The sequence below is a fragment of the Rhinolophus hipposideros genome (assembly GCF_964194185.1).
Source record: "Rhinolophus hipposideros genome assembly, chromosome: 22".
Taxonomy (NCBI): domain Eukaryota; kingdom Metazoa; phylum Chordata; class Mammalia; order Chiroptera; family Rhinolophidae; genus Rhinolophus; species Rhinolophus hipposideros.
Window position 1 is genome coordinate 28,678,517 of NC_138068.1, and position 26,562 is coordinate 28,705,078.

The following is a 26,562-nucleotide window of genomic DNA, read 5'->3' on the forward strand; positions in this document are numbered from 1 at the left end:
GCTGGTCAATTTAGTGGAAAGCAGGCAAATTGTTTACACAGTGGTGCAGACAAAACCATCAGTTGATCCAATAAATGCATTTTCAAATTTATAGATTCTGGCTTTCATATGCACTGCCTTGCCTATAATTATGAATATTTAATACTTTGGACTAATAAATCTCTTTTTTTGGTAGATTAACAGTTTACTAATGCCTGAATCTTCAAATTCAAATATATATGTATTTAAGAGTGTTGGAAACAGTGAATTTTAACTTTATTCAGTCAGATTGAGAACGTTTCATCCTGATTGCTTTTTTAGTGCATTTTTTTTTTAAAAAATCACTACTTAAAACGGGGATGTTCACGTCATGACAGATATTAAATAACTATTACTCAGAAATTCTCAAAAACATCAGTGATATTGTTCATTAATATTTAAACTAGATACCATGGTTATATCAACTAATATTTGAACCAAAAAATATATTCTTGACTAGGGAAAAGCTATGATCTACTTTATTCAGAATTTTCAAAAAATCGGAAATATTTGCTTATTAATATTAAAACCAGACAACATGGTATCAAGAATAAAGGAAATTAGAAGCAAAAGTGTGTTCTTGATTTGGGCAATGCAACTTGTTCATATGGTAAAGGACTTTATGCTCCTGCATCAAGGAGATGCCAAAGTTCCTTAAAGAAAGATTTTATTGGTACCAGTTGGCTATTTAGAATACAGGGTTTTGTCCACTCTATAGGACGTATTTCACTATGTCTAACCAAACTTTGCTCATTCTTTTTCAATTGCCAGGATGTCAGTCATTACACTACATGCCATACATTCTTCCTACTGTCATTTTTACAATAGTTTACATATACATAATTTCTTACCATTTGAAAGGGCATCATTGCTCATTATTACATGCTATTAATTAGTGATATTATTATTCCACCTAAAGGTTGAAAATTAACATTCAAGATTACTTTCTCCAGATATTGTGTTCACTCAGTGGCTGGGCTGTGCCATGCACTCAAGACTTTAGACAAAATTCTTGAGATCTTCTTAGTAAATCACAACTGAAAAGATTAATAAGAAAAACAAACAAAAAAACAAAACTGCTTTAGATTAAGATAGTATCTCCTTCCAAATAATTTTAAACATTATTACATTTATTACTATAATTGAGGTTCCTACCACACAAGTAAAAACTACTGTAACATCTTATTTTTATTTATTTTATTTTTCAATTACAGTTGACATTCAATATTATATTAGTTTCAGGTGTACAGCATAGTAGTTAGAAATGTATATAACCTATGAAATGATCTTCTCTTATTAGTCTAGTATCTACCTGGCACTAGACATAGTTATTACAATATTATTGGCTATATTTCCTATGCTGTACTTTACATCCCCATGAATATTTTTAACTACCAATTTGTACTTCTTAATCCCTTCACCCTTTTCACCCAGCCACTCACCCCTCTCCCCTCTGGCAATCATCAGTTTGTTCTCTGTATCTATGAGTCTGTTTCTGTTTTGTTTGTTCATTTATTTTCTTTTTTAGATTCCACATAAGTGAGATCATATGGTATTAGTCTTTCTTATTCTGACTTATTCCACTTAGCCTAATGCCCTGTAGGTCCATCCATGATGTCACATGTAACATTTTATTTTTAAATTGGAATGCTACATTGAAAAGACTTTATGTGACTTGACCAGGATAACAATATAGTAAGGTTGGTCTTGAGTCTATTAGATAAAGTTTTTTGGTAACTAAGTTTCTTCTGAACATTTAGATCTGTACTATCCAATACAGTACAAACTGGCAAATGAGACTACTTAAAGTGAAATTAATTAAAATTAAATAAAAAGAAGCTCTCAGTACTAGGCACATTTCAAATGTTCAATAGCCACATGTAGTTAATGGCTACTATACTGGACAGCACAGATATAAAACATTTTCATCATCACAAAACATTCATGGGGCAGCAGTGGTATGGATACTAAGAATCCTTAAATATTTGTTTTAATGGAACAAATATCCAAAATTTTATAATAACCACTGATATTACCATTGTCGTTACATTGTTGGTAAGGCTAACAGAAAAAGAGACGGCAATGTTGTAAAAACATATGTAAATAATTGCTACGAGATATAATATTTCATCTGAAGGTATTGAAATTAAAAGATAAAGAAATAATTTTTCAAACATCAAGTTTCAGAGGGTGGGGTTCAGTTGACAACAGGGGAAGAAAGCAGACAGATCTCAATTTCTCCACATCCAATTCAATGCCAGATAGAAACCTGAAATGCCTACAAAAAGAAAATGTAACCCAAACATATTATATTTAAGCTAGCAGTCAAATACAAAGGCATCAGGCAGGTTTTTAAACATGCACAAGCTCAAGGAATATGGCTAATCTTGAATAATACAATTTACCAGTGGAATCCAACAAATCAAGAAGAAAAGAATCAAAGTTGACCAAGGAATGGAGAAGCTATAAAGATTATAGTAAGTACTGAGCCCATTTCAATGAAAACTAATATTAAACAATTTTAGAAATTATTGTTACAGAAGAGGATATTTTATGTTTTGATGATATAAAAATAATATATAAATAAAATTGAGACAGAAAGTGGAAAATTGAAATGAAATGTAGATGTAAGAGATTATTTTTTTATACCAATGAGTCAACTGATACTGTTTAAAACTGAAACATGTATATGTGAAAAACAAAAATTTACTCCAACCTCTTAAGCTTTTCATAATTTTTTAAATATAATGAGCAGGTACGTTTAAACTATGATATTTATTTTCGTTTGAAAAAAGTATTTACTTTAATTTAAAGAATTCCTTCAATTTCGCTTTGTCTTCTATTAAAGTAAAACTAAATTGAATACTTTATTTAAATATAACATGTACCTATTGTATAGTCCTAGTTTAGTAAAGCCATTTCTATCTATCATCTATCTATCTATCTATCTAGCTAGCTAGCTAGCTAGCTAGCTATCTATCTAGCTATCTATCTATCTCTATCTACCATCTATCTACCTATCTATGTATCCACATACCTATCCAGCTGCTGTATATTATACACATATAGCAAAATCTGAAGTGGTATTCACCAAATACAAATAACGATGATCTCTAGGTAGTAAAACCTGTGGTGATTTTTATTTTATTTTTCTGTAAATTGCTTGAAATATTTAACCAGTTTTATTAAAATTTTTATTTTTCTCCACAGCCTCTCCAACACTTATTATTTGTCTTGTTGATGATAGCTATTCTAACTGGTGTTTTTTTTGCATTTCTCTGATGACTACTGCTGTTGAACATTTTTTCACATGTCTAGTGGCCATTTGTATGTCCTCTTTGGAGAAATGTCTATTCAGGTCCTGTGCCCATTTTTCAATTGGATTGTTAGTTTTTTTGTTGTTGAATTGTATGAGTTCCTTATATATTTTGGATATTAGTCCCTTATCAGAGGCATTTTTTGCAAAAATCTTCTGCCATTCAGTTGGTTGACTCTTTGTTTTGTCAATGATTTCTTTTGCTTCTTATGCAGAAATTTTTAGTTTGATACAGTCCCATTCATTTATTTTAGCTTTTACTTCCCTTGCCTTTGAAGTCAAATTCATAAAATCCCCTTTGAGGCCAAGGTCCATAAGTTTAATACCTATGTTTTCTTCCATGCAGTTTATTGTTTCAGGTCTTATGCTTAGCTCTTTGATCCATTTTGAGTTAATTTTGGTACATGGTGATAGATAGCAGCCTAGTATCATTCTTTTCCATGTGGCTTTACAATTCTCCCAGCACCATTTATTGAAAATGCTGTCTTTTCTCCTTTGTATTTTTTTGGCTTCTTTGTCAAAAATTGTTTGTCCATATTTATGTGGGTTTATTTCTGGCTTCTCAATTCTATTCCATTGGTCTGTGTGTCTGTTTTTCTGTCACTACTATACTGTTTTGATTATTATTGCCCTGTAGTACAAGCTAAAGTCAGGGAGTAGAGAAAAAAGAACCATCATACACTGTTGGTGGGAATGCAGATTGGTGCAGCTGCTATGGAAGGCAGTGTGGCGGTTCCTCAAAAAATTAAAATAGAATTACCATATGGCCCAGCAATCCCTCTCCTGGGTAGCTACCCAAAGAGTCTGAAAACATTGATCTGTAAAGATATATGTGCTCCGATGTTCATTGCAGCTTTGTTTACAGGGCCAAGAGATGGAAACAACCAAAGTGTCCTTCAACAGATGATTGGATAAAGAAGTTGTGGTATATATACACAATGGAATACTATTCTGCCATAAGAAAAGATAAAATAATGCCATTTGCGACAACATGGATGGATATTGAGATTATTATGCTAAGAGAAATAAGTCAGACAGAAAAAGTTGAGAACCATATGATTTCACTGAGATGTCGTATATAAAACTGAAAACAACAAATGAACAAGACAAACAAATGAAGAAACAAAAACTCAAAGACACAGACAATAGTTTAATGGTTACCAGAGGGTAAGGGGGAGGGGAGTGGTAGATGAGGGTAAGGGGATCAAATATATGGTCATGGAAGGAGAACTGACTCTGGGTGGTGAGCACACAATGTGAGATATAGATGATGTAATACAGAATTGTACACCTGAAACCTATGTAATTTTACTAACAATTGTCATCCCAATAAACTATAATTTAAAAAAATATTAATTCTTCAAAATAAGTACTATAAAACAAAAGGCATATTGGAACTAGTTATATTATTTCTCCTGATAATTATTGTTAATAAGACTTTGAATGTTGATATATAATTCATGATACATTCTGACATATTTCACCATGTTATATTCTCAATTCCCTGCTGAGAATCTGAGGGTCTTTAGGGGAAATAATGGTTTACCTGGCTAGTCACTCAGATCTTCAGGACAGTTAGCCTTGACCTTCGTTTAGTGAGGTTAGTAATGAAGCTCTAACATATAATATGAAGCATATTACCATAAAAAAAACTCTATGAATAAGAAGACCCCATTGTTAGAAACAGACGGAGCAGTTTTACCATAATGAGAAAAAAGACAGCATTAAAGATAAATTATCTAACCAGAAAATACAGGTAGGAAACCAAGCCAGAATCTTCTCCCCAATGATGTTGAATCAACGGAACCAACAAAATCAAATTTATTGCTCACTTGAATTCCAGGCCTTGTTTTGGCCTCATTCAGGGTAACACAATTCTTGCTTTTCAGAAGATCCTGGAAAATTTTCAGTTGAACCTATGCCTATTATCTAAAATAATATTCAGAAACCTTTCAGTGGAGAAACTGATAACTGAATAAAAATAAGCATTTCTTATTTCCCCAACCAACAATGGACAACCACATTAGGGAGGAAAGATAACTATTGCTCAAGTTAGATTTGGATAAGGACAGGAAATTGCATCTTTTAAAATGGATAAGAGTTTCCATCACATAAACATATAATCATAGCCTTCTATCATTTGGGTTAACATTATATTACCTAAAATAAACTGTCATCCTGATGTTGTTCTATAATTGGCATGTGACAGAGTGCACACTGAAGCAAATATAAGTTCAGAAAGCAACCTCTATCTTTATGGTATAAGAAACTTTCAGATTTTCCTAAATAGACAGACTTTATTTTGTTGCTGTGCAACTGACATGCAATACAATCCATCAGACAGTCAATAAATTATGAACTTTATAATGAAAAGTTTTTTCTCCTTGTTTGAAAATAAGCCACAACTTCCTTTCATGATATACAAACCACCACAGCCCTATAAAGCTGTTTCAGAAACGCCAAAGTTTTGGCAAGATAAAGAAATGAATGAATAACACAATAGTGACACAGATGCAGTTTGCAAACTACACACTAAGAAGTGTCAATACCATTCAATTTATTTCTATAGTCCTGGGAACCTGGGCTCCCCATGCCTGGTGAAGAGAAGGGAGATTATTTCACACTCATATTCTTCCAGGTAGTAGAATATAAAACTTAAAAGATATTCTGGAAAATTCTGTTGGACAAGATGTTACAAGCACAGAGAATTTGTGACTCATGGGGCAGACATGGGAAACAACCAAGTTTAACATGACCTGTTCAGTGTTCAAATGTTAAATATTCTCCATTTAAAATCTTTACTTAACAATGTAGATATCTAGCTTTTCTTGAAAAATCAAAAAATTACACTGGACTTGCATTTTCACTAAAATTAGTTGGAATCAGCTTCTATCAAAAACGTTGCAAACAATCCAACCATACAGTCATACTGTGGCGTACTACAGATAGATAAACAGAACTAACTACTGACATATTCAACAACATGAATGGACTTCACATGCATTGTGCAAGAGAAAATAAAAATACACACTGTATAGTTCCACTTATATGAAGTACAAAAACACCCAAAACTGACCTGGGATCCAAGATGGCAGAGTAGATAAATGCTGTGCTTGCCTCATCCAGTGAACACATCAAAATTATAACTAAATTATAGAACAATGAACCTGGAGAACCATCTGAAGTTTAGCTGACTAGAAGTTTTATAACTAAGGATATAAAAAAGAAGCCTCATTGAGACTGATAGGAGGAACAGAGATGTGGAATGGGCTGATCCAAATTCCGTGTGGCAGATGAAAATTGGGAGTGATATCTCAGCCATAGAGGTTCCCCACAGAGGAGCAAGGGACCCTAGCCCCACACCAGCTTCCCCAACCTGGAGTACTGGTGCCAAAAAGAGGAGCCCCACAACATCTGGCTGTGAGAAACAGTGGGAATTCCAACCCTCTGGGTGGGACAGAAGGCTTTGGGAAACCCAGATGTTTTCGTAAAGTAAGCCCACACAGACTTGTTCACAGGCCCTCACCCTACGCTCCAGTGGAGGGACAGTGACACGTGGGAGGTGGGGGAGCATTGGAGACATACAGGGAAAAGACTGAGGTATGTAGCTTCAATCCAAAGGCTAGAAGATAGTTGCCACTTTCGCTGTGTGGGATCTATCACCCATGCAGCCAGTAGGTGGGCATCATCTTTTTTGTATTGATTCCCTCCCCTATGCCCACTGCTAAATCTGTATCTGAGTTGGTCTGGTGAGCTCTGCTTGTTCCACCCTTGTGACCCACTGACGCCCTGCCATGCCCAACTCCATATCACAGGAGGCTTAAATAGCGCCTGAACCTTAAAGGAACAGCAGGCCTCAGTGTATCCTGGCTTTTTGTGGAGCTACCCCAGACCTGGTACTGGCAGCAGCTGGACTTAGTTCACAGCATGGCCTCTCCCACACACCTACAGGTCCAGCACAAGCAGAAAAAAAAAAAAAACATGGATGGCTTTGTACCCCCTACCACATAGTGACCAACAAGTCACAGATAGTGGGTGACCTGGGCCTGCACCGGAGCCCTTCCCAAGAGGCCCCAGAACCAACATAATTGGAGATTGGCTGCAGACTACAGCAGAGCACCACTCAATTAGCCCAACAAGTGGCACACTCAGAGGGCGGTCTCAACAGGCACCAGAGCCTGCTGGGGCAAGTCCTGCTTCATGTGATAAGCCCTCTGCACAGCATCCCATAAGCTATGGATGTGGTCAAACCCCACAACCAGCCAGCCTGAAGGTCAATCCCACCCACTGATATGCCAATAGTAATCAAAGCTCAAATATAAGAGGAGGGCTCACACAACCCACACAAGGGGCACACTTGGAGGAGACCACGGAGTATAGAAGACCACGGAGACTGTGCCAGGGCCCCATAGAACATCTACTGTATAAGGCCACCCAGCCAAGACTGGAGACACAGCAGATCTACTTAATACATAAAAACAAACACAGAGAGGCAGTCAAAATGAGGAAGGAAAGAAATGCATCCCAAATGAAAGAACAGAAGAAAACTCCAGAAAGAGAACTAACTGAAATAGAGGCAAGCAACCTACCAGAGACAGAATTAAAAAAAAAAAAAAAAAAACACTGGTTATAAGGATGCTCAAGAAAATCAGTGAGAACTTCAACAAAGAGACAACAAACATAAAAAAAAAAAGACATAGAAACCATAAAAAAGAACAAATCAGAAGTAAACAATACAATAACTGAAATGAAGAATGCACTAGAAGGAATCACCAGCAGACTAGATGAAGCAGAGGATCAAACCAGCAATTCAGGAGACAAAGTAGCATAAAACATCCAATTGGAACAGCAAAAAGAAAAAAGAATACAAAAAAATGAGGATAATTTAAGAGACCTGTAAGACAACATTAAGCATAACATTTGCATCATAGGGGTACCAGAAAGAGAAAAGAAAAAACAATGGATTGAGAATGTATTTGAAGAAATAACGACTGAACACTTTACTAACCTGGAGAAGGAAATAGACATACAAGTCCAGGAAGTACAGAGAGTCCTAAACAAGAAGAACCAAACAGGCCCACACCAAGACACATTATAATTAAAATGGCAAAGGTTAAAGACAAAGAATCCTAAAAGCAGGAAGAGAAAGGCAACTAGTAACTTATAAGGGAGCCCCCATAAGATTGTAAGCTGATTTCTCAACAGAAACTTTGCAGAACAGAAGAGATTACAGGAAATATTCAAAGTGATAAAAAACAATGATGTAAAACCAAGATTACTCTACCTAGCAAAGTTATCATTTAAAATCAAAGGACAGATAAAGAACTTCCCAGACAAGAAAAAGCTGAAGGAGTTCATTATCACCAAACCAGTATTACAAGGAATGTTAGAGGTAGTACTTTAAGACCCCCCCCAAAAAAAAAATCAAAATATGAATAACAAAATGGCATTAACTTAATTTATATCAACAATTACTTTCAATGTAAATGGATTAAATGCTCCAATCAAAAACATAGGGTGGCTGAATGGATAAGAAAACAAAACCCTTACATATGCTGCCTGCAAGAGACTCACTTCAGATTGAAAGACACACAGAGACTGAAAATAAAGAGATGGAAAAAGTTATTTCATGAAAATGGAAATGAAAAAAAAAACCTGCAGTAGCAATATTTATATCAGACAAAATAGACTTTAAAACAAAGGCTATAGCAAGAGACAAAGAAGGACCTGGTAATCCCACTTCTGGGTATTTATCTGAAGAACCCCAAAGTGCTACTTTGAGGAGACATGTACATCCATATGTTCATTGAAGCACTATTTTACAATGGCCAAGATGTGGAGATAGCATGGGTGTCCATCGATGGTTGAATGGATAAAGAGAAGGTGGTACGTATATACAATGGAATGTTGTTCAGCCATGGAAGGGAATGGGTTCTTGCCATCTGTGGCAGCATGGATGGACCTGGAGTGTACAGTGCTGAGTGGAGTATGTGAGACAGAGAAAGACAGATGCAATGTGGTTTCACTTATACGTGGAATCTAAAGACAAAACAAACAAACAAACAAACAAAACAGAAACAAACTCATAGATACAGAGAATATTTTGATGACTGCCAGATGGAAGGGGTTATGATGGAGTGGGTGAAAAATAGGATGGGATTAAGAAGTACAAATTGGTTGTTACAAAGTAGTCATGGGGATGTAGTCTATAGCACAAGGAATATAGATAATAACCATGTATGGTGTAGATGGATACTAGATTTTTCAGGATGAAAAATGGGAGGGATTGGAGGACAGGGTTAAAAAGGTGACGGGATTAAGAAGTACAAATTGGTAGTTAGAAAATAGTCATGGGGATGTAATGTATAGCATAGCAAATATATTCAATAATATGGTAATAACTTTGTATAGTGCCAGGTGGGTATTAGACTAGTCTAAATTATATAAAATGTGTAACCACTATGCTGTACACCTGAAATTAATATAATATTGAATGTCAACTATAATAGAAAAATTTTAAAAAGGGGAGAAAGGTGAAGGGGAATAAGAGGTTCAAATCTCCAGGTATAAAACAAATAAGTCATGGGGGTATAATGTACAGCATAGGGAATATAGTCAGTAATATTGTGATATTGAGGTATGGAGTCAGATGGTTGCTGGACTTACGATGATCACTTTAGGTATATAAATGTTGAATAACTATGGTGTGCAACTGATATAATTTTGTATGTTAGCTATATTTTTTTAAAATAAAAATCTAAAAAAAAAAAAAAAAGAACAGCCCAAACTAATCAATGGCAATGGAAGTTAGCATAAGTTTACTTCTAGTAGAAGGGTAGAAGGGGTACTTTGGGGGATGACGGAAATGTTCTAGATCTTTATCGGGGTGATGGTGATCACATGGGTGTCTATGTAAAATGTATCCACCCATGCACTTAGGTTTTAGCATTTTACACAATTCACTGTAAAGTAGCTTATACCTCAATGAGAAATAAAATTCAACAACAAAAAAATAAATTGACTAAGTAGAAATTGGCCTTAGTAGGTGGAGCATGTCTCACCTCCAAAGCCAGCTCATTACATGCTCTGCTTAGCAAATCTGACTTGATGCTCCTTGCTCTAGACTAGACCAGTGTTTCCCAAAGTGTGATGCCCAGACAAGTAGCATCAGCTTCACCTGGGATTACATCCAAAATGCAGATTTTCAGGCCTCACTCCACAACTGCTGAATCAGAATCAATGGGAGTGGGGCCCAGCAATCTGTTTTCACAAGCCACTCAGTGACCAGGATGCATTCTACAGATTGTGAAACGCTATTCTAGAGTACTACATACAGCAAACAACATACAAGAAAAGCTGACTTGGACCGTATTAGACTATCCAGGCCCTATTACTCTACCCCAACCTATTTCAAGAAACTCAGGAACAGAAAAGTTGATTGGCTTCCTCAAAGAATTTCTCTCAACTTCAAGCAACAAAATCTCCAGAAATGAATGTTTAAATAACCCACCTCTCCCTGTCTTAGCCATAAGGTAGCTTTGGTTTTAGTATTGTTACAACTGGACCAGAAACCCTCTCAAAAAATTAAAAGAAAAACAACAGTCTGTCATTCTGATTATGGAAACAATATACATCATAAAGCATTCAGGTATATTACAATTCTGAAGACAAAATGGAAATTGACATTCAGGGAGGGAGCATACCTCTGAGGATCATAAAAGCATCTAGAAATTCACAAATCAAGACCACAAATCCCCATTCTCTTGTAACTTGAATAAAATTTACTTAAAACACAGAATGTGGATCTCCACGTACTGTGGGAAATTATCAAGATTTTAGGACGTCACTGTCCAACCACCTACTATGATGTAGCCAACGGGGATGTTCTTTACCAACAGCAAAGGCCTTTCTGAATCAGCTGGGGAAAAATCAATGAGGTGCTTATGATGTACCTATCAATTGATTAATATTAATTCAGAAAGCATAAAACAGTTACACAATATGACAGTAATATTCTCTCTTTGTATTTGGAGAAAATGTGAAGTGGTAGTAACTATCCCTTTTTATAAGATCAAATGATTCTTCTTTATCAGACTTAGATACAATTTCAGAAAGAAAATTCTATCTTTGTGTCCACCATGGATTTAGGAATGCCCTAGCTTTTAAAGAAAGGGAGAGAGGAAGGAAAGGGAGGAGAGGAGAGAGACAGAGACAGAGAGATACAGAGAGATTGAGTGAGAGAGAAATTGGATAATAAAAACTATAATAATAAAACATAATATAATAATGTTATTTTAAGGTAGTGATTGTCTCAATTGTATCACTCAATACTTCACAGTGATTGAATACCAAGGGAGATGGTAAAAAATTAGTTTCAAAGTTACACTGGCTACCAAGGTCACCTACAATCTGTCAGTCCAAATATGCCTGATTTGGGAATAAATCTAAGTCATGTGACCAGGGCTTCATGGGCATGCAACTAGGGCAGTTGCACAGGACTCCACAGTCAGAAGGGGGCCTTATGCTTGGGTATAATGCTCTGTGGTTGTTGGCTTGAAATTCTTAATAATTTTATTGAGTTCATGTTTTATAAGTAAAGGTCAAAGGGGGCCTTTACTTTCCGGGGGCTTGAAGCCTAGAATCACACATTGTCCCATCCTCCACTTCCCCTGGATGAGTCCTTGACTGCTGGCTCATCCACTTGCCCAGTGACAGTGTCACCCTGCACCCCAAGGGTCCTAGACCTGGGCACAGAGGAGTCAGGGCAGGTCACAGGACAGTGTCCCAGGCACCTGTGACGGTCTACACTTGCCCTGTCAATATCTACACTTGTGAATATCTACACCTGTGAAGGTCTACACTTCCCTGTGCCCAAGGAAACATGCCATTAAATAGCCAATAAAAGATACCATAACATGTTAAGAGAGAAACTGAAAGAAAGGAAAATACTATTTTCCTGTTCTTTGAACAAGGGGCCAACATTTATTTTCATTTGGCACGATCCTCACCAATAATGTAGCTAGCACTGCATGTGACTGTGAATGGAAAGAAGCAAAAGAATAAAGGAGAGGAACGAGGAGGTATAATTAATGCAATATGCATAAGGGGAACAGGGAGGTAATTAGCATTCCGAGATTAAAACGGTTGAAAACCATATTGTTACAAATGGACCAGATAGATTCTTTAAAAAAAAAAAAAATGCTTTATTTATTTCTGATTAAAAAGCAATATATATCATGAAATATTCAGATATATTCAGATGCTAAAGATGTGAATGGAAATTTACATTCAAAGAAGTAGCACAGCTCAGGGCTTTTAAAAGTATCTAGAAAATCACAAATTACCATCAATTCATTCCAATTCTATCAAGTGCTACCTCCTCAGTACTCTGAATCCAAGTCGCCTGTTTCTCCGGGCACATCCAATCTTTTGAAACCGAGCTTACAACTTAGGAACACTGTTTTAAGGACATCTAAACACAATGCAGGTTAATAAACAGTGAGATCATTATCTTTTCACCTTAGCGTTAGCTACCTTAATTTTACCAAAGGATATCTTTTGTTTTTCAGCACTTTAGCTTGCCAGGGGATGACGTTGTCTAAACACATTTTCAATGTTTTCTTTTTAACAGTTAATATATTTCCAGGATGCAAGTCCATTTCTTTCTAAAAGGTTCCTAGGACACCCATTGAAAAGTCAAAAGCAATGAACTAAAAGGGATTGCTATTTTGTTGGAGAAGAACGACACCCTTTGTATTGAAGTGGGGAAATACAGACTGTGGTCTCTCTCTGCACAGTATCTCTTTGTCAAGTAATACATGCTGGAAAAAAAATAATACAGATGGGAAAATATCGTGCACTGTCAGATCCTGGAAAGGGCCAAAGGATTTTTCCTCACCAATGTCTTGTCGATGACTTTCACATTCTGGCACCCTGAAAAAAATAATGCATACATTTAATATGAAATGAATGCAATAATAATCAGGCAGGTAATCGTTTTCCCAAGGAATGTAAAACTTGACAAATGTAAGGTTTATGATTCAAGGTAGCCTTGCCAAATCTTATGTGGCAGGAGACCATTTTTATTACCTAAACAGTCCTTAACACAAAATGACTGGCACATATTTTTATTAACACAAAGAGTATATTCTTTCTGCCACATTTAATAGAGAGTCAGTGGCTGAAAGGTCTCTTTTAGGATATGTCTGTAGCAGATGAAAACGTGTAGTGAGGATTCACACAATGGCATTCTTCTCACTGAGGCTAGGTCTACACAGGCTCAGCCCAGCAGTGAGTACACATTGACCCTGGGGTTTCTATCTAGGGGGACAAACCTCCTGGGGTTTCTATTTATGGGGACAATCTGGGTGATATGGATCACAGAAAAGGAGACCCTCATTACGTTCAAAAGTGAAGGAGTTGATAATTAACTCAAGGTCATTCTTTGCATCTGGACGGCCATCTGAGTCACACTTAAAGCAGTTACTAGTAATAATGGTGCTTATTTATTTATTCATTCATTCAGAAATTATTGTTTATGTGCCAGGCACTCCTCTAGACACTGGGCACACTGCAGTGAAGACAAAACAAAGATTCCTGCCTCAGGCTTCTTACATTCTGGAGAGGAAAGAGGTAATATCTAATGTATGTAATTTAAAAATTAAATTATAAGATAGATGATCTATGGGAAATGATAGGTGCTAAAGGTGGAAAAGAATGAAATAATAACAGGCAAAGGAAACTCAAAGGTAATTGGGTGAATGGAGAACAAAATGTCATTTTTAAATAGAGTGGTCAGGATGGAATCCTTTGAGAAAATACAGTGTAAGTGTGACTTGAAGGACGTGAGGGAGTTAGTCATGTCGATATCTGGGGGAAGAGCATCCAGGCAGAGGGAACAGCCAGTGCAAAAGCCCTGCGCCTGAAACAGGTCTGGCATAGTCAAGGAACAGCAGGGAGATAAAGGAGGCCTGAGCAGAATAAACAAGGGTGACAGTAGTAGAAGCTGAGGTCAGAGAGGTGACAGAGGTCAAACCCCGTATGGCCTTGCACACCATTATAAGCACTTTGGCATTTACTCTGAGTAAACCCAGAGCCATTGGAGAATTCTGATCAGAAGAGTGCCATGATCTGAAATAATGTTTATGAAGTTCATGCTAACTGCCATGATCAGAATAGGGTGGAAGGGGAGGCAGGCAAGGGAAACAGATGATGAGAAGGATACACAGAGAGCCTGTTGTAATATCCAAGATGATGAGAGCTGATGACGGCTCTGGCCAGAGTGATGGCAGCAGAGGTGGTGGGTGAGGTCAGATTCTGATTACATTTTGCAAATAGAGCCTCTGTGGATGTGAGGGTGTGAGGAAAAAGAGGAGTCAATAATGACTGAGATTTTTGATCTGAGCAACTGAAACAATGGTATTAGCATGAATTGGAGAGTCCACAGGTGGAAGAGGTTTAATAGGAAAAGTTAGCAGTTTTGTTTTGAACAGGTAGTTTGAGATGTCACTTAGGCATACCAGTGCAGGTGTTGACTAGCCAGGTAGGTTTATTGTTCATATGTTACGAGATGAGGAAGAGTACGATGTAGCATTCACCCTTAAGGTACTCATATTTACCTAACTATCCTGATAAGAGCGCCAAAGGCAGAGGGTAAGTATGACAGACTGTGCACATTGCAGAGTCACTCAGTAGAGTCTCTGTACTAGATCTGTAAAGATTGAGCCAACTTCAAATTTAATTCTACCCCCAAATGATTCCATCCTCTTCCCCTTCAAATTCACTTCCTCCTGTCAAGGATCCTGGCTTCAAGACCTCTGGAAGAAAAGGAAGTCATCAACTGGAATGACAAGTCTTACCACTCAAAGCCATGGCCAAACGGAATTCTTCCTTTAGTATCTCAAGGACATCTTGGACACCTTTCTCTCCCTATGTAAGTAAAAGACACAGATCTTTTGGGTAAGTCATTCTGACTTGTTTCATGTATTTATTTCACTGTCGAATCATCCTATATATTTATTTCCTTGTCCTCCAATTACCTGGGCAGCTAAGCCCCAAATGATCGGTCTCCCTACAAACACAGCCTTGGCTCCCAGGGCCAGAGCTTTCAGAACATCAGTGCCTTTCCGAACACCCCCATCCAGGAAGACTTCCACCTTTCCTTCCACAGCCTCCACAATTTCTGGCAGAGCATCAATCTGTGAAGAGAAGAGGTCAACAATGTGACACGATCATGATGAATTGCTACCTAACTCAACCTCCATAGGCCGATGACCCTGTGACTGGGGCTCAGCGTAAAAGAAACCAAGTAGGTATGAAATCAACAGTAAAATGATTCCCTCCTGAAATAAAACAGGGGCAAATACTAGTAACTCAAAAATCCACTGCATTTGGAACTGAGTGGCTTATTTTTCTTTCAAAGTCCAAGACTATTTTTCTGTTCCTGATACTCCAATTCAAAGACCATAATTTTTTACAACATAAACACAATTTAAAAATGCTTAACTTTTTTATAGTTACTCTTTATAAATGCATAAAAGTAAATGAAATATCTTGCTCATATAAATTATTCTGAATATTATTTACTCATTGAAAATCAGTTGTTAAAGTTCGTACTCAGATGGTAGTATAAGCAGTGATGTATAAAAATGCAAACACGGCTAATAATGAAAAACTTGGTCTCTGATTTCCCTGTCCAACACATTTTGCATTCAGCCAATACATTAGAGAACTCGCCATGAAAATATTTTTCTTGTTTTTAAAGGAATATGACCACATGCATCTTGAAGTTCCTTGTCTTGACTGACATTTGATGATGGGCTTATAGCACCACTAGAGAACACACAATCCTCTTAGAGGTTCGTCTGGTGGATTGTGTTATTATTCCTGATCCTTCACACCACTCTGAACCCATTTCCTTTCCAAGGCAACTTCTCAGTATTTCCCGCTAAAAAGGAAAAACAAACAAACAAAAAAAACAAAAACAAAAATAGAGTGCACTTGCCCACTCTCTGACATTGGCCTTGGCCTTGCAATCTACTTTGGCCAATAGCATATGAACAGAGGGGGCAGAATGTCATTTCTGGGCATAGGCCTTAAGCAACCTCATGAGTCTCAACTTTCTCTTGTACCTGTGCCATTTGCCATAAGAGGAGATTCCCCTCGGCAATGCTTCCCCTTTAGCTGGGCCCCAAGATAAATATTCAGGCTACAGAGGTAGCCCAGCCAAGCCCAGCTGGACCTGAAACTGGGAGCACAGCCATCTAACCAGTACCAAGTCTGTATCAGCATACCCCCAGTTCACACAAAGTTTCATGGGAATAAATTACTGTTGATTTAAATCACTGAGCTTGGAATCTTGTTTTATAGCATCATGTGGCAACAGCGGATATAGTTGGCTAATAGTCAATATAGTTAATAGCTAATAGCTGATGCAGTCGGCGACTTTGATGGAAATTTTTGCATTCGAGAATGGAAAGAATTCCCAAGGTGACCTGTAGGTCAAAATCTGTAGAAATGACCCACGTTCATACCAAAATATTTCAATATAAAATTAAGTCCAATCCCCATTTAAAATGCACGCTGGAAAAGCTACCATACATTCAAGGGCAGTTTTCTTGGAAATAATTGTACTGAAATCACTCAAAATCTTTCCCATTTCTCCCCTAAAGTTTTAGAGGCTAAACTTAAAGAGAGTTTTATGTAAAAGGCTGAAGACCAAACCCAGCAACAGATTTGGAGGAAGTGAAGGCAACATTTGGCGTGCGGCCTCTAAATGTTTGGCAAGCAATGTGATTTTCCCCTTTTCCTTTTGGCTTTTCTGCCTTGCCAAACATGCTTTGGATCCATTTACATATGCCCCCTTCCTTATACATAGTCCTCCTTTTACAGTCAGGCAAGTTACATCAACATATAAATGCTACAATTTTCAAGCGATGATGCAAGCTATAATTAAGCATATTTCCCCATTTGAAACCAGAACCAAAGAAAAATATTAGCTAGCTTGGGTTCAATACACATTTTCAAACTTAGCAAGTCTCTTTAGTTATTTCCAATGCCCAACCCGGCCTAAAAGAAAGCTAATAAGGATACTGAAAATGTGAATCCTGGGTTATAAAACGGAACCCAGATTGGTGTTTCATGTGTCTGTGGACAAGGGTGCTCTGTCTGTTGCAGAGCAATCCTCTCCTACTCCCCTTTTCTTTCCTTTACTGCAGTTTTTACTGGGTGTGCATTTCAGAGAATCATTCTGATCAGAGGAGATTAAATAAATAAGTAAATATAGTAGACAAATCCACTATTTTATGACTGTTATGTTTCCTTCTTTTCAGCTTGCTACACATCTAAGAGACCATTCATTGCAGCTCTCTTTTCCTTAGTGGTTCCTTAGACAACTAATTGTGGGCTTAACTCCAGTGGGGTTAATCTACAGGAAAATATGATAAGATCCCAATATACTATTGCTTATTTATCCATCCATTCATTGACTTATCAAACACTTTACTGAGGACCTGGTATATTCAACACATGTGCCAGGCAGTTTACTGGATACAGAAAGGAAAATCATAGAGATGCAGGAAAGAATCCTACATGTATCTGACTCCCAGAGACTCCTGCTCAAGTCGTACTCTTCCAGGGTGTTCCCTGTTCCTCCAAATTTCCACTCACAAGGAGCTCTGATCTTTCTATCTTCCTGTAGCATTCATTGTTAATACTACTGATTTCTGACATTTTAGTCATGGAACCCTTTGAAGGTTTCACACCAAAGCAGTTGAACATAAATCAAAGCAGATAAAGCCAGAGCTTCTTTAGTTAAACATCATGGAGACCAAGTCCAGGCCACAACCCATAAATCCTTCTCTGACTCTACCCTACTCCATCCATCTCCACCTACCATGTTTCCCCGAAAATAAGACCGGGTCCTATGTTAATTTTTGCTGCAAAAGATGCATTAGGGCTTATATTCAGGGGATGTCATCCTGAAAAATCATGCTAGGGCTTATTTTCCAGTTAGGTCTTATTTTCAGGGAAACACGGTATCATACTTCACCAGGCAGCCCTGGGGTGGAGGGCGTTCTACTAAGCAAGCTTAGACAATCCCTGGCCCATGGAGGCTTGGCTGATTGTTTGCAATTGCAAAATTGGCTACAATTATTTCCCTTCCTATCTTCATTTTCTTGCAATGTAACATTTCATCTCCTCCCATCCTAGGGCAGAAATGGGTCAATTTCCTCACCCCTTGTATCTGAACTAGCCATTGGGCCCAACAGAATGTGAGAGAAATGACAACTCGTCTGTTCTAATCCTAGATCACAAGAGGCCTCGCATGCTTGAGAAGATGCCCAAGCAGTCAATTTTGGAAACCCAAATACTTTTATGAAACTGTTCTACAGTTGACAATTTTCACTGGAAAAGAATGTCATATTTTGAAGCTTAAATCAGTTTGGGTCCCATTAGCATGAAAACAAAAATGAAAAATAAAATGCTGCTATGGTTCAGACTCTAGAGAATTTGTCTTTACACCCCAGTTTGAGATGCTGCAATATGGGTTTTGGAAGTCTATTTGATTCTATCATATTTTTCTCTAATTACTTCAAGACCAATCTTGGACACATTATTATCCTTGAGGGTAAGGAGCTTGATGTGAACTTAAATTTTTAATTCCTTTTGGGTATAGCAGAGGTCTGGCCATAGTTCTTAGTAGGCTGGTGTTAAGACAAACTAAAGTTAAACTTCTATTCTAGGAGTCCTAGTGCTAAGTATTTCCCCATCCAAGGGAACTCTGTGATTTATAGAAATGTACAAATCACATAGTCCAGTCACTTTTTTCTTTCAATCAACACAATACTATGAAGAAGCTGAGGTGGAAAATTTAAGCACCTTGCTCACCTAGCTCTCACACCTTAGAAGAGGCAAGACAAGAACTTGAACCGAAGACCTTAGACTCCCATTTCAGTGCTCTTCCTATGACATCACTCTGCCTCTTTGATTCTGACTTGTGATGTCACAGAATCTGTAGGACAACAAGTCTTTCTGTGCATCGACTGAAAAGTTTTATACCACAGCCTCCTTCAAGCACTTTGCCACTCACCTCAAAACCCACATACTAAGGAATAAAACATCTTCTCCGTCAGCCAAATCCTTTCTCACATTTCTCTCACCATCATGGGCCTTAAGCTTGCTCTAAAGTATGAGGCAAAGCTCAAGCAACCATCTCCTCTCTTGCATACAGCATGCAAAGGGGGAGGGTCATAGTTTTTTTAAACCAGTCCGGAGACCACAGGTCAAAAAGCCTTTTATATAAATTTCCATATCTCCTCAGTCAGAGGAAAATAAACCACATCATTTAGATATGTTTCTCTTAAAATCTAGTTAGATTTGATTTCAGTAGAGTTAGATATTATTTTTAGAAAACAAACCTAATTTGGCCCGCACACAAAAATCTATGTCTTCCTACACTAGAAAGGCATAAATCCGCAAAAAAGCCTTGAGCTGTGACGGACCAACTTCTCCCTGCCGAGAGGAGGTCTTCAGTCTCCAACTTTTATTTATCTGCCGGCAACATTTCATATCACCTAAGAAGATAGGTCTCTATAAGTTTAACTGAATTGGAAAGGGCCGAAAGCTTCCAGTTTTATGATTTCAGTTCTTGACAGTGTAATCCTTCAGTATGCAAAGACTTGGTTCATTCCTACCATTAGTGCTTTAGGAAAAACTATGAGTACAGATATGTACACCCAATATTCCCTTGTAGTCATTGAGTCTCCCCTAAGACCTACACAGCTGGTCTATGGATTTAGTTAAATCAACCTGCTAGCTCAATGAAACAACAATCCATTACTACTTGACTAAATTATTTGTTCTATTCTACATAGAGTTGTTTGCATAAATTCAACTGTTCAGCCCAATTAAAGCCATCCGTCTAATAACTATGACTGAGTGATTCTGATAAAAAGGGGAAAAAGGCACGTGATGATCCATTTGAGAGACAGTGGCCTAGAAAGTCCATCCACATTATTTGAATATAATATTTTTAAGTTTTGTTACATGATGCTAGCTTACTTTGCCTATAATAAAGTGGATTATAGGATATTTAAGTATAAGGCTCCAAAGAGATAATCTAATGATGTTTCAACTTTAAAAGGTGAGAAAAATCAGATTTGGAATGGAAATTGATTCCCTTTGCCCTGTCTCAGTTCACGTCCTTCTCTCTTTCCTCGGCTATCATAAAAATCTAGGCCACCTAATTGATCTTCCTGCCTCCTGTCACACCCAAATCCAATTTATAAGACTCATTGCTGCTAAATCAAACTCTTCTATTACATATCCAATGACTCATCATATTCAAGAATCTCCCCCCTTACCTGTCCAGGTAGGCATATTTCCTAGGACTCTCCCACCCCCACCAGGTACTGCAAACAAAATGGATTACTTGGAATTTCCCAAACACATCCCATTCTTTCTCAGTCCATATTTAGGCTCACACCTCTAAAAATAGGGGTCCTATGGGGACAGAGCAGAGGTGAAAGGCAACTGCAAAACCATTGCCTCATCGAAAAGCATCTTGGCCAAGTCCCCACAAGTGGGCAGCATGGAAGGGAACTACTTTTTAATACCCCATCCCACCTACAGCTCCTGGCCCCCACTCAGGATCATGCATCCATGAGATCCACCCCAGAATACACGTATGTGTCTGTCTCCATGACTTTTGCTCCATTTCTGGGCCCCTAATCCTTGCTCTTAAAATCTGCTCCAGTGCCTCTGTTGGTCTCTTTGGCTCTTGGCCCTCTTGGGGCTATTTTCCTTCACAGTCTTAACTCAGTCCCAAACCTTTCCAGCCAGTTTAGTTTACTTTTATATCTAGATTTTGGACTCTGGTTTGCCTAGCACAATGTTTATAGTGTATAAAAGCCATAGATGCACATTGGGAATCTCCTGGGTAGCTTTAAAAAATACTGATGTTTATGCCCCCAGAGATTCTGATGAATTGATCTGGGGTGCAGCCTGGGTATTGGGATTCTTTAAAGTTTCCCAAGTGAACTTTAAAGTTCTCATGTGCAGCCAGAGGAGTTCATAACTTAAGGAGAGCAGCCTGCTTGCAGCTGATCTCCCCGCCCATGGGCCATAGGATTTCCATCTCCTTTTCCACCCACCCACCCTCTCTCGGCAGCTCTTCAAACCCATGTCCGCAGGATATTCCAGTCTTTCCCTCCTCCTGAATTCTTGTCACAATTGTATCAATGATGTCAAACTCCACCGAGTTTTTACATTAGTTTTTAATTACAACTATCTATTAGCACTTCTCTTTTTTGGGACTTTTATGGCATAATCACTTCATATTGTACCTATGAGTATATCTATGAATACAAAAATGAACCCTACCCACAAATGACTTGTTATTTAACAAGGGCTTTTATAAATTTACAAATAAATATATTGGACTAATTAACGATCTAATTTAAGTAGTTATGTGCCACTAAACTTAAAATTCAAGATCTCATATACATATTCATATATATTTCACCTTGAGCATTCGCACAAAAATATTCACAGAGAAGAGGCAGACACAGAGATAACCAAAACTGTGATGAAAATGAGAAGTCCAAAGAGAAATCCATCATATGCCTCAACTCACAGTGGCTGGCACCCCATCAAGTTGTCGAGCCCCATGATTTGACACCAAGATCCCATCCAAACCATGTTTAACTGCCTCCATGGCGTCATCTCCTAGAAAAAGCAGGACAACCATTAACCATAGTATGGAAAAAGCAACTTAATAGATGGCTTGGGTTTAGAGGTTGAAGCACCCCTGTCAAAGGGAGCCTGACCTCACACATACACAAGTATAATTTGCTGGGAACCTTTAGGACAGAAATATACCCAAGCATTAGATCTAGAGTAGTCATGACAATTTCCTTGGCCAAAAAAAGTTAGCACTTACAATTTAATTATAAAATAAAATTACCAATAGATACCAAATTGACATGCAGTTAAAATTTATTTATCCTCATAAAGAAGTACCTTTGCTAAGCATTTTTTATTACTGTTAATAAGATCATGCCATTTAGCATTAAGCAAAATTACTCCTCTACAATTTAGATAGCATAAAAGAATATATGTGGCAAGTGCTTTAGATGTAACAGGTAATGAACAAGTCTAATTTAAAAAATATTTTTAAATACAAATTTATAACTTCAGTAATTATTTTAAGTTATATTGTTTTATAATTAAATATATTTTGACCATTGAAATCTGTCAAAAAGGTAATATTAAAATTACATTACATCTAATCATGCTTCCAAATATATTGATTTCTGAAACTATAGTTTTAAAATAGATTGTTCTCTTAAATCAAGTTCCAACATTTTGTTTTATATTTTAAACTATTATTTTCAGCATGCTCCCAATAACAAATGATTTGTTAACAGAATGAAAGTAATACTAGTTCTCAAATTTAACACTAAAAATAATTGGTCTAAGATTGTAATGAAAATCAGATTTTGGAAACTTAAGCATATGGGTACAGAATATTGTATATATTTATAAATTCAACAATGGAAGTGAAGGGCAGACCTGACTAAGAATAATAAGATTCATAGGAGAATCTGTAATTCTGAATCTGGTTTTCAAATTTTATGCTAAAACATCATTTCCAAACTGTGTTTCATGGAACACCACTTTCCAAATATTCTAATTTTTTTAAAACAGTGCTGATATTATTTTTCTTCTAAAATTATAGATATATGAAAATGTTAAATCCATGTTTTATGGATTGAATGTTTGTGCCCCCCCAAAATCTATAACCTCCAATGTGAGAGTATTTGAAGATGGGGTCTTTGGGAAATAATTATGGTTAAATGAGGTCATGAGGATGGGGCTCTCATGATATTAGTGCCCCTATAAGAAGATAGTAGATATAGAGAGCTCTCATTCTCTCTCTCTCTCTCTCTCTCTCTCTCTCTCTCTCTCTCTCTCTCTCTCCCTGCATGTTCCTACAAAGAAGAGGTCATGTGAGAACACAGTTTAAACATGGCCTCTGCAACCCAAAGAAAGAGCCTGCCCCAGAAAATGAGCATGGTGGAACCCTAGTCTCAGACTTCCAGCCATCAGAATTGTGAGAAAATAAATTTTTGTTAAGCTCCCCAGTCTATGATATTTTGTTATGGTGGCTAGGCTAAGACATCATGTCATCATGTGAATGTTGTTAGAATCCACCATTAGAAATGCTATGAGAGACTCTAAAATGCAATGAAATAGTATGAAAGGTGTTCTGATATATAAACATCAGTGTTTACCAACTAATTTCTTTGTATGTTATTTATTTATTCATCTGTAAGCCTGAGTTGTTAGGCATTTTATTATATACTCAATGATTGATATTCTATATTTATTTCATATTAAATATAAAATCTAGTGTTTCTATGAGACTGTTTTATGGCTGTTTTAATCCAAATTTTACATTTTATTTTAACACAGAGAGAAAACCATGCTGCCTTAATGAGAGGATTAAACTGCTCTGATTTAGGAAAATGTTCATGAACCTTTGATATTTTCATTAATGTTTAGAGTTTATGAATATGGCATTCCACATTTGTTAATTGCCAGTCACTACATTAATTGATTGACAAACATAATAGTCAATAGGGAATTGTAGTGTTTGCTATTTTATTAATATATTATTTCCATATTTAATCTAAAATACCAAAATGAAGTGTAAATACTCAAGATTTACCCTCACTGCCTCAGGGCTTTTGACCCGGATTCTGTTATATCTTACAGGAATTTAGTAACTCAATCCTAGATACATGGTAGCAGTTTTGAACACAATCCAGGAACACTAAGTGAATATTCTCTGAGAGTGTCTTGAAAAAAAAAAAATTTGTGTAGAAAATGAGCTAGTTAGAAAACAGTTTCTGAGAAACAAAAAGCCACTAGAGAAGTGAGACAACCTAGTTAAATATTTTAATTAAAAACAACAACAACAACAACTCTAAAAAGCATTATGCCTTTGCTCATAAAGCCATTTGTTTGTTAGCGTGAGTTCTAGCAAAGACCAAATCCTGTCTCAAATACATGTTTGGAGTTTGTGTTGAAGTTTTCCAAGGGCAGAGTTTAACCACAGGAAGAGATTACATCTTGTACTCCAATTTGCATTCATTAAAATGCAATTCTTAAAATGGTGGTAATAGATATTTTTCCAGTTGCCCATGATTCCATGTGCCTGCAAACATAATCTGCATCTTTCTGGTTAAAGAAAAATGAAAGAAGATAAGCGACTCTCAGTCAATCCATGTGACTTAACTTCTCAATGAAGATCTGTGAAATAGTGAGCACTAACTACCCCAGAACTAGCGCCGCCATCCTTGAACTGCTCCCCACCCTCATCCAGATTGAGGATACGAACTACTCCATGCAGTTGTTGTCATAGAGGTGATTCTTGTTTGTTAAATAAATGAAATAAATAGTTACAGAAAAATTAGACATTCTAAACTGTACTTGTATAAATAAGTTATTTCCTTTCAAATGCCAAATGTCCCATCACTCTTTCTTTTGCTTTTGAGCTCTCTCTAATTTATAGACTCACCTAATTTTCACCGAGGATTTTGCTTAGTAAACATCTGGGTTATTGACTGTGTGCAAAACGTTATGAAAATATGTAGAAACAAGTCACATGATCCATATGGATGAGAAGGTGGTGGTTCTGATCAAGATGACTACAGAATGAAGTTCTAGAAGCCAAAGTATTTTTACGAAAACACGTGATAGTAAAGCCTAATTCAATAGATTTCCATCATATTCTAGAGGACCAATTTGTAGAAAATGATACACATTGGGAATCTTAATTTGAAAAGTTAGTTAAAAAAATTACATAATCTTTTTCTTATATTTGTTCCCTATTAAACATAGACAAATATGGGACCATACTAAAATTTTATTCTTCCTTGGTGTTTTCAAGCCAGTTGCCACGGGCTCCCACTGTGATGAGAGTGAATTAACTGCTTGAAAATGCATTGATTTTCTAATTCAATTGCATTCTCTCAGTTCCTTCAAGTCAGGTACAATTATCTCTTGACTGAGCAACAATAGTTTCTTAAATGTGTTATCTGCCCCTAGTTTTGCCACTTCCATCCATTAGTTCCATTATACAAAGTGTGACTTTTCTAAAATGCTAATCTGATGATGTTCCTTGCTCCCTGATAAAGATTATTAAGTAATCTTCCAACATCTTACAGTCTACCTTCTCTAATATGGCTTGTATGTTTTATAAATTTATAACTGCCTTATTTTACCAGTATTTCAGTCTGAGAGTCATTTGACCTGATATCATAGCAAAACTCAAGCGTCATCTTTCATTCGGAAATAAAACCTTCCCTAACCTACTCTTATAATTGCCCACACCCTATTTTAAACACCCTTATACCACATACATTTTGATCTCAGCACTCATAACATCTTATTGCACCCAAATTCTTGTTTATATATCTGTCCCTTTTTGGCTCGGGATAAATAATTATTATTTTTATAAATTTAGCACACAGTAAGCATGATACATGTTTATGTAAGGAATGACTGAGTGAATGAATAAGTGATTTGACAAGTGAATGAGTGGGGCAGAACCTTCAGGCTAATGTTAGAACCTACAGTTGAATGCAGCTACAGGAAGTAGCACTAATAATCACGGATGACAATATGGATGTGAGTAAGGGAAGTGAAACTGTTGTTTAAAAGTGTTTGTAACATCAGGCTATACTGACTGAAATTTAATTTTTCAGACAGTTTGGACTAGGAAAATGATCAACTGGAAAGAGCATAACAATATTCTTTTAAAAGCACAGATGAAGACAGATTTAAATATATCCCCACTACTTGAAAGCTTCACTGGACCCATTCTTTTACTTTTATTAGCTTCCTCCTGCATACATAAGGTTAAATAGATAAAGTCAGTGGTAGACCTAGAGCTTTACAAATAGGGGCCATGGGACTCACACGTATTCAAGTAAAACCTATAAAAAGTTTTCATTCTAAGCTGTTGTTAAACCCTGAGATAAGTTAATAGAATTTCTCACCCCTGAGACATTTACATAATTTTTTCCATTTAAAATAGTATGTATTGGGCAGTTATCTATTTACTCATACTGGGAAAAAAAAAAAGGTTTTCAAAGGCAAGAAAACATTTTTATGGGTGAACACATTTACCTTCCAAATTATTACAGTCACTGGTACATCCC

At 36.8% G+C, this 26,562-nt stretch overlaps 1 protein-coding gene across 1 annotated transcript in view; it reads right to left on the reverse strand.

The window, feature by feature from the left end:
- Positions 1-12,520: 12,520 nt before the first annotated feature.
- Positions 12,521-26,562, reverse strand: part of HAO1 (hydroxyacid oxidase 1) — a gene marked incomplete at its 5' end in the record, with an annotated part of 48,889 nt that continues 34,847 nt past the window's right edge. The window contains 4 exons of the mRNA XM_081034475.1: positions 12,521-13,267; positions 15,193-15,262; positions 15,373-15,531; positions 21,969-22,060. Of these exons, the coding sequence (XP_080890601.1) occupies positions 13,197-13,267; positions 15,193-15,262; positions 15,373-15,531; positions 21,969-22,060 (392 nt within the window). The 3' untranslated portion in view covers positions 12,521-13,196. The remainder of the gene's footprint in view (positions 13,268-15,192; positions 15,263-15,372; positions 15,532-21,968; positions 22,061-26,562) is intronic.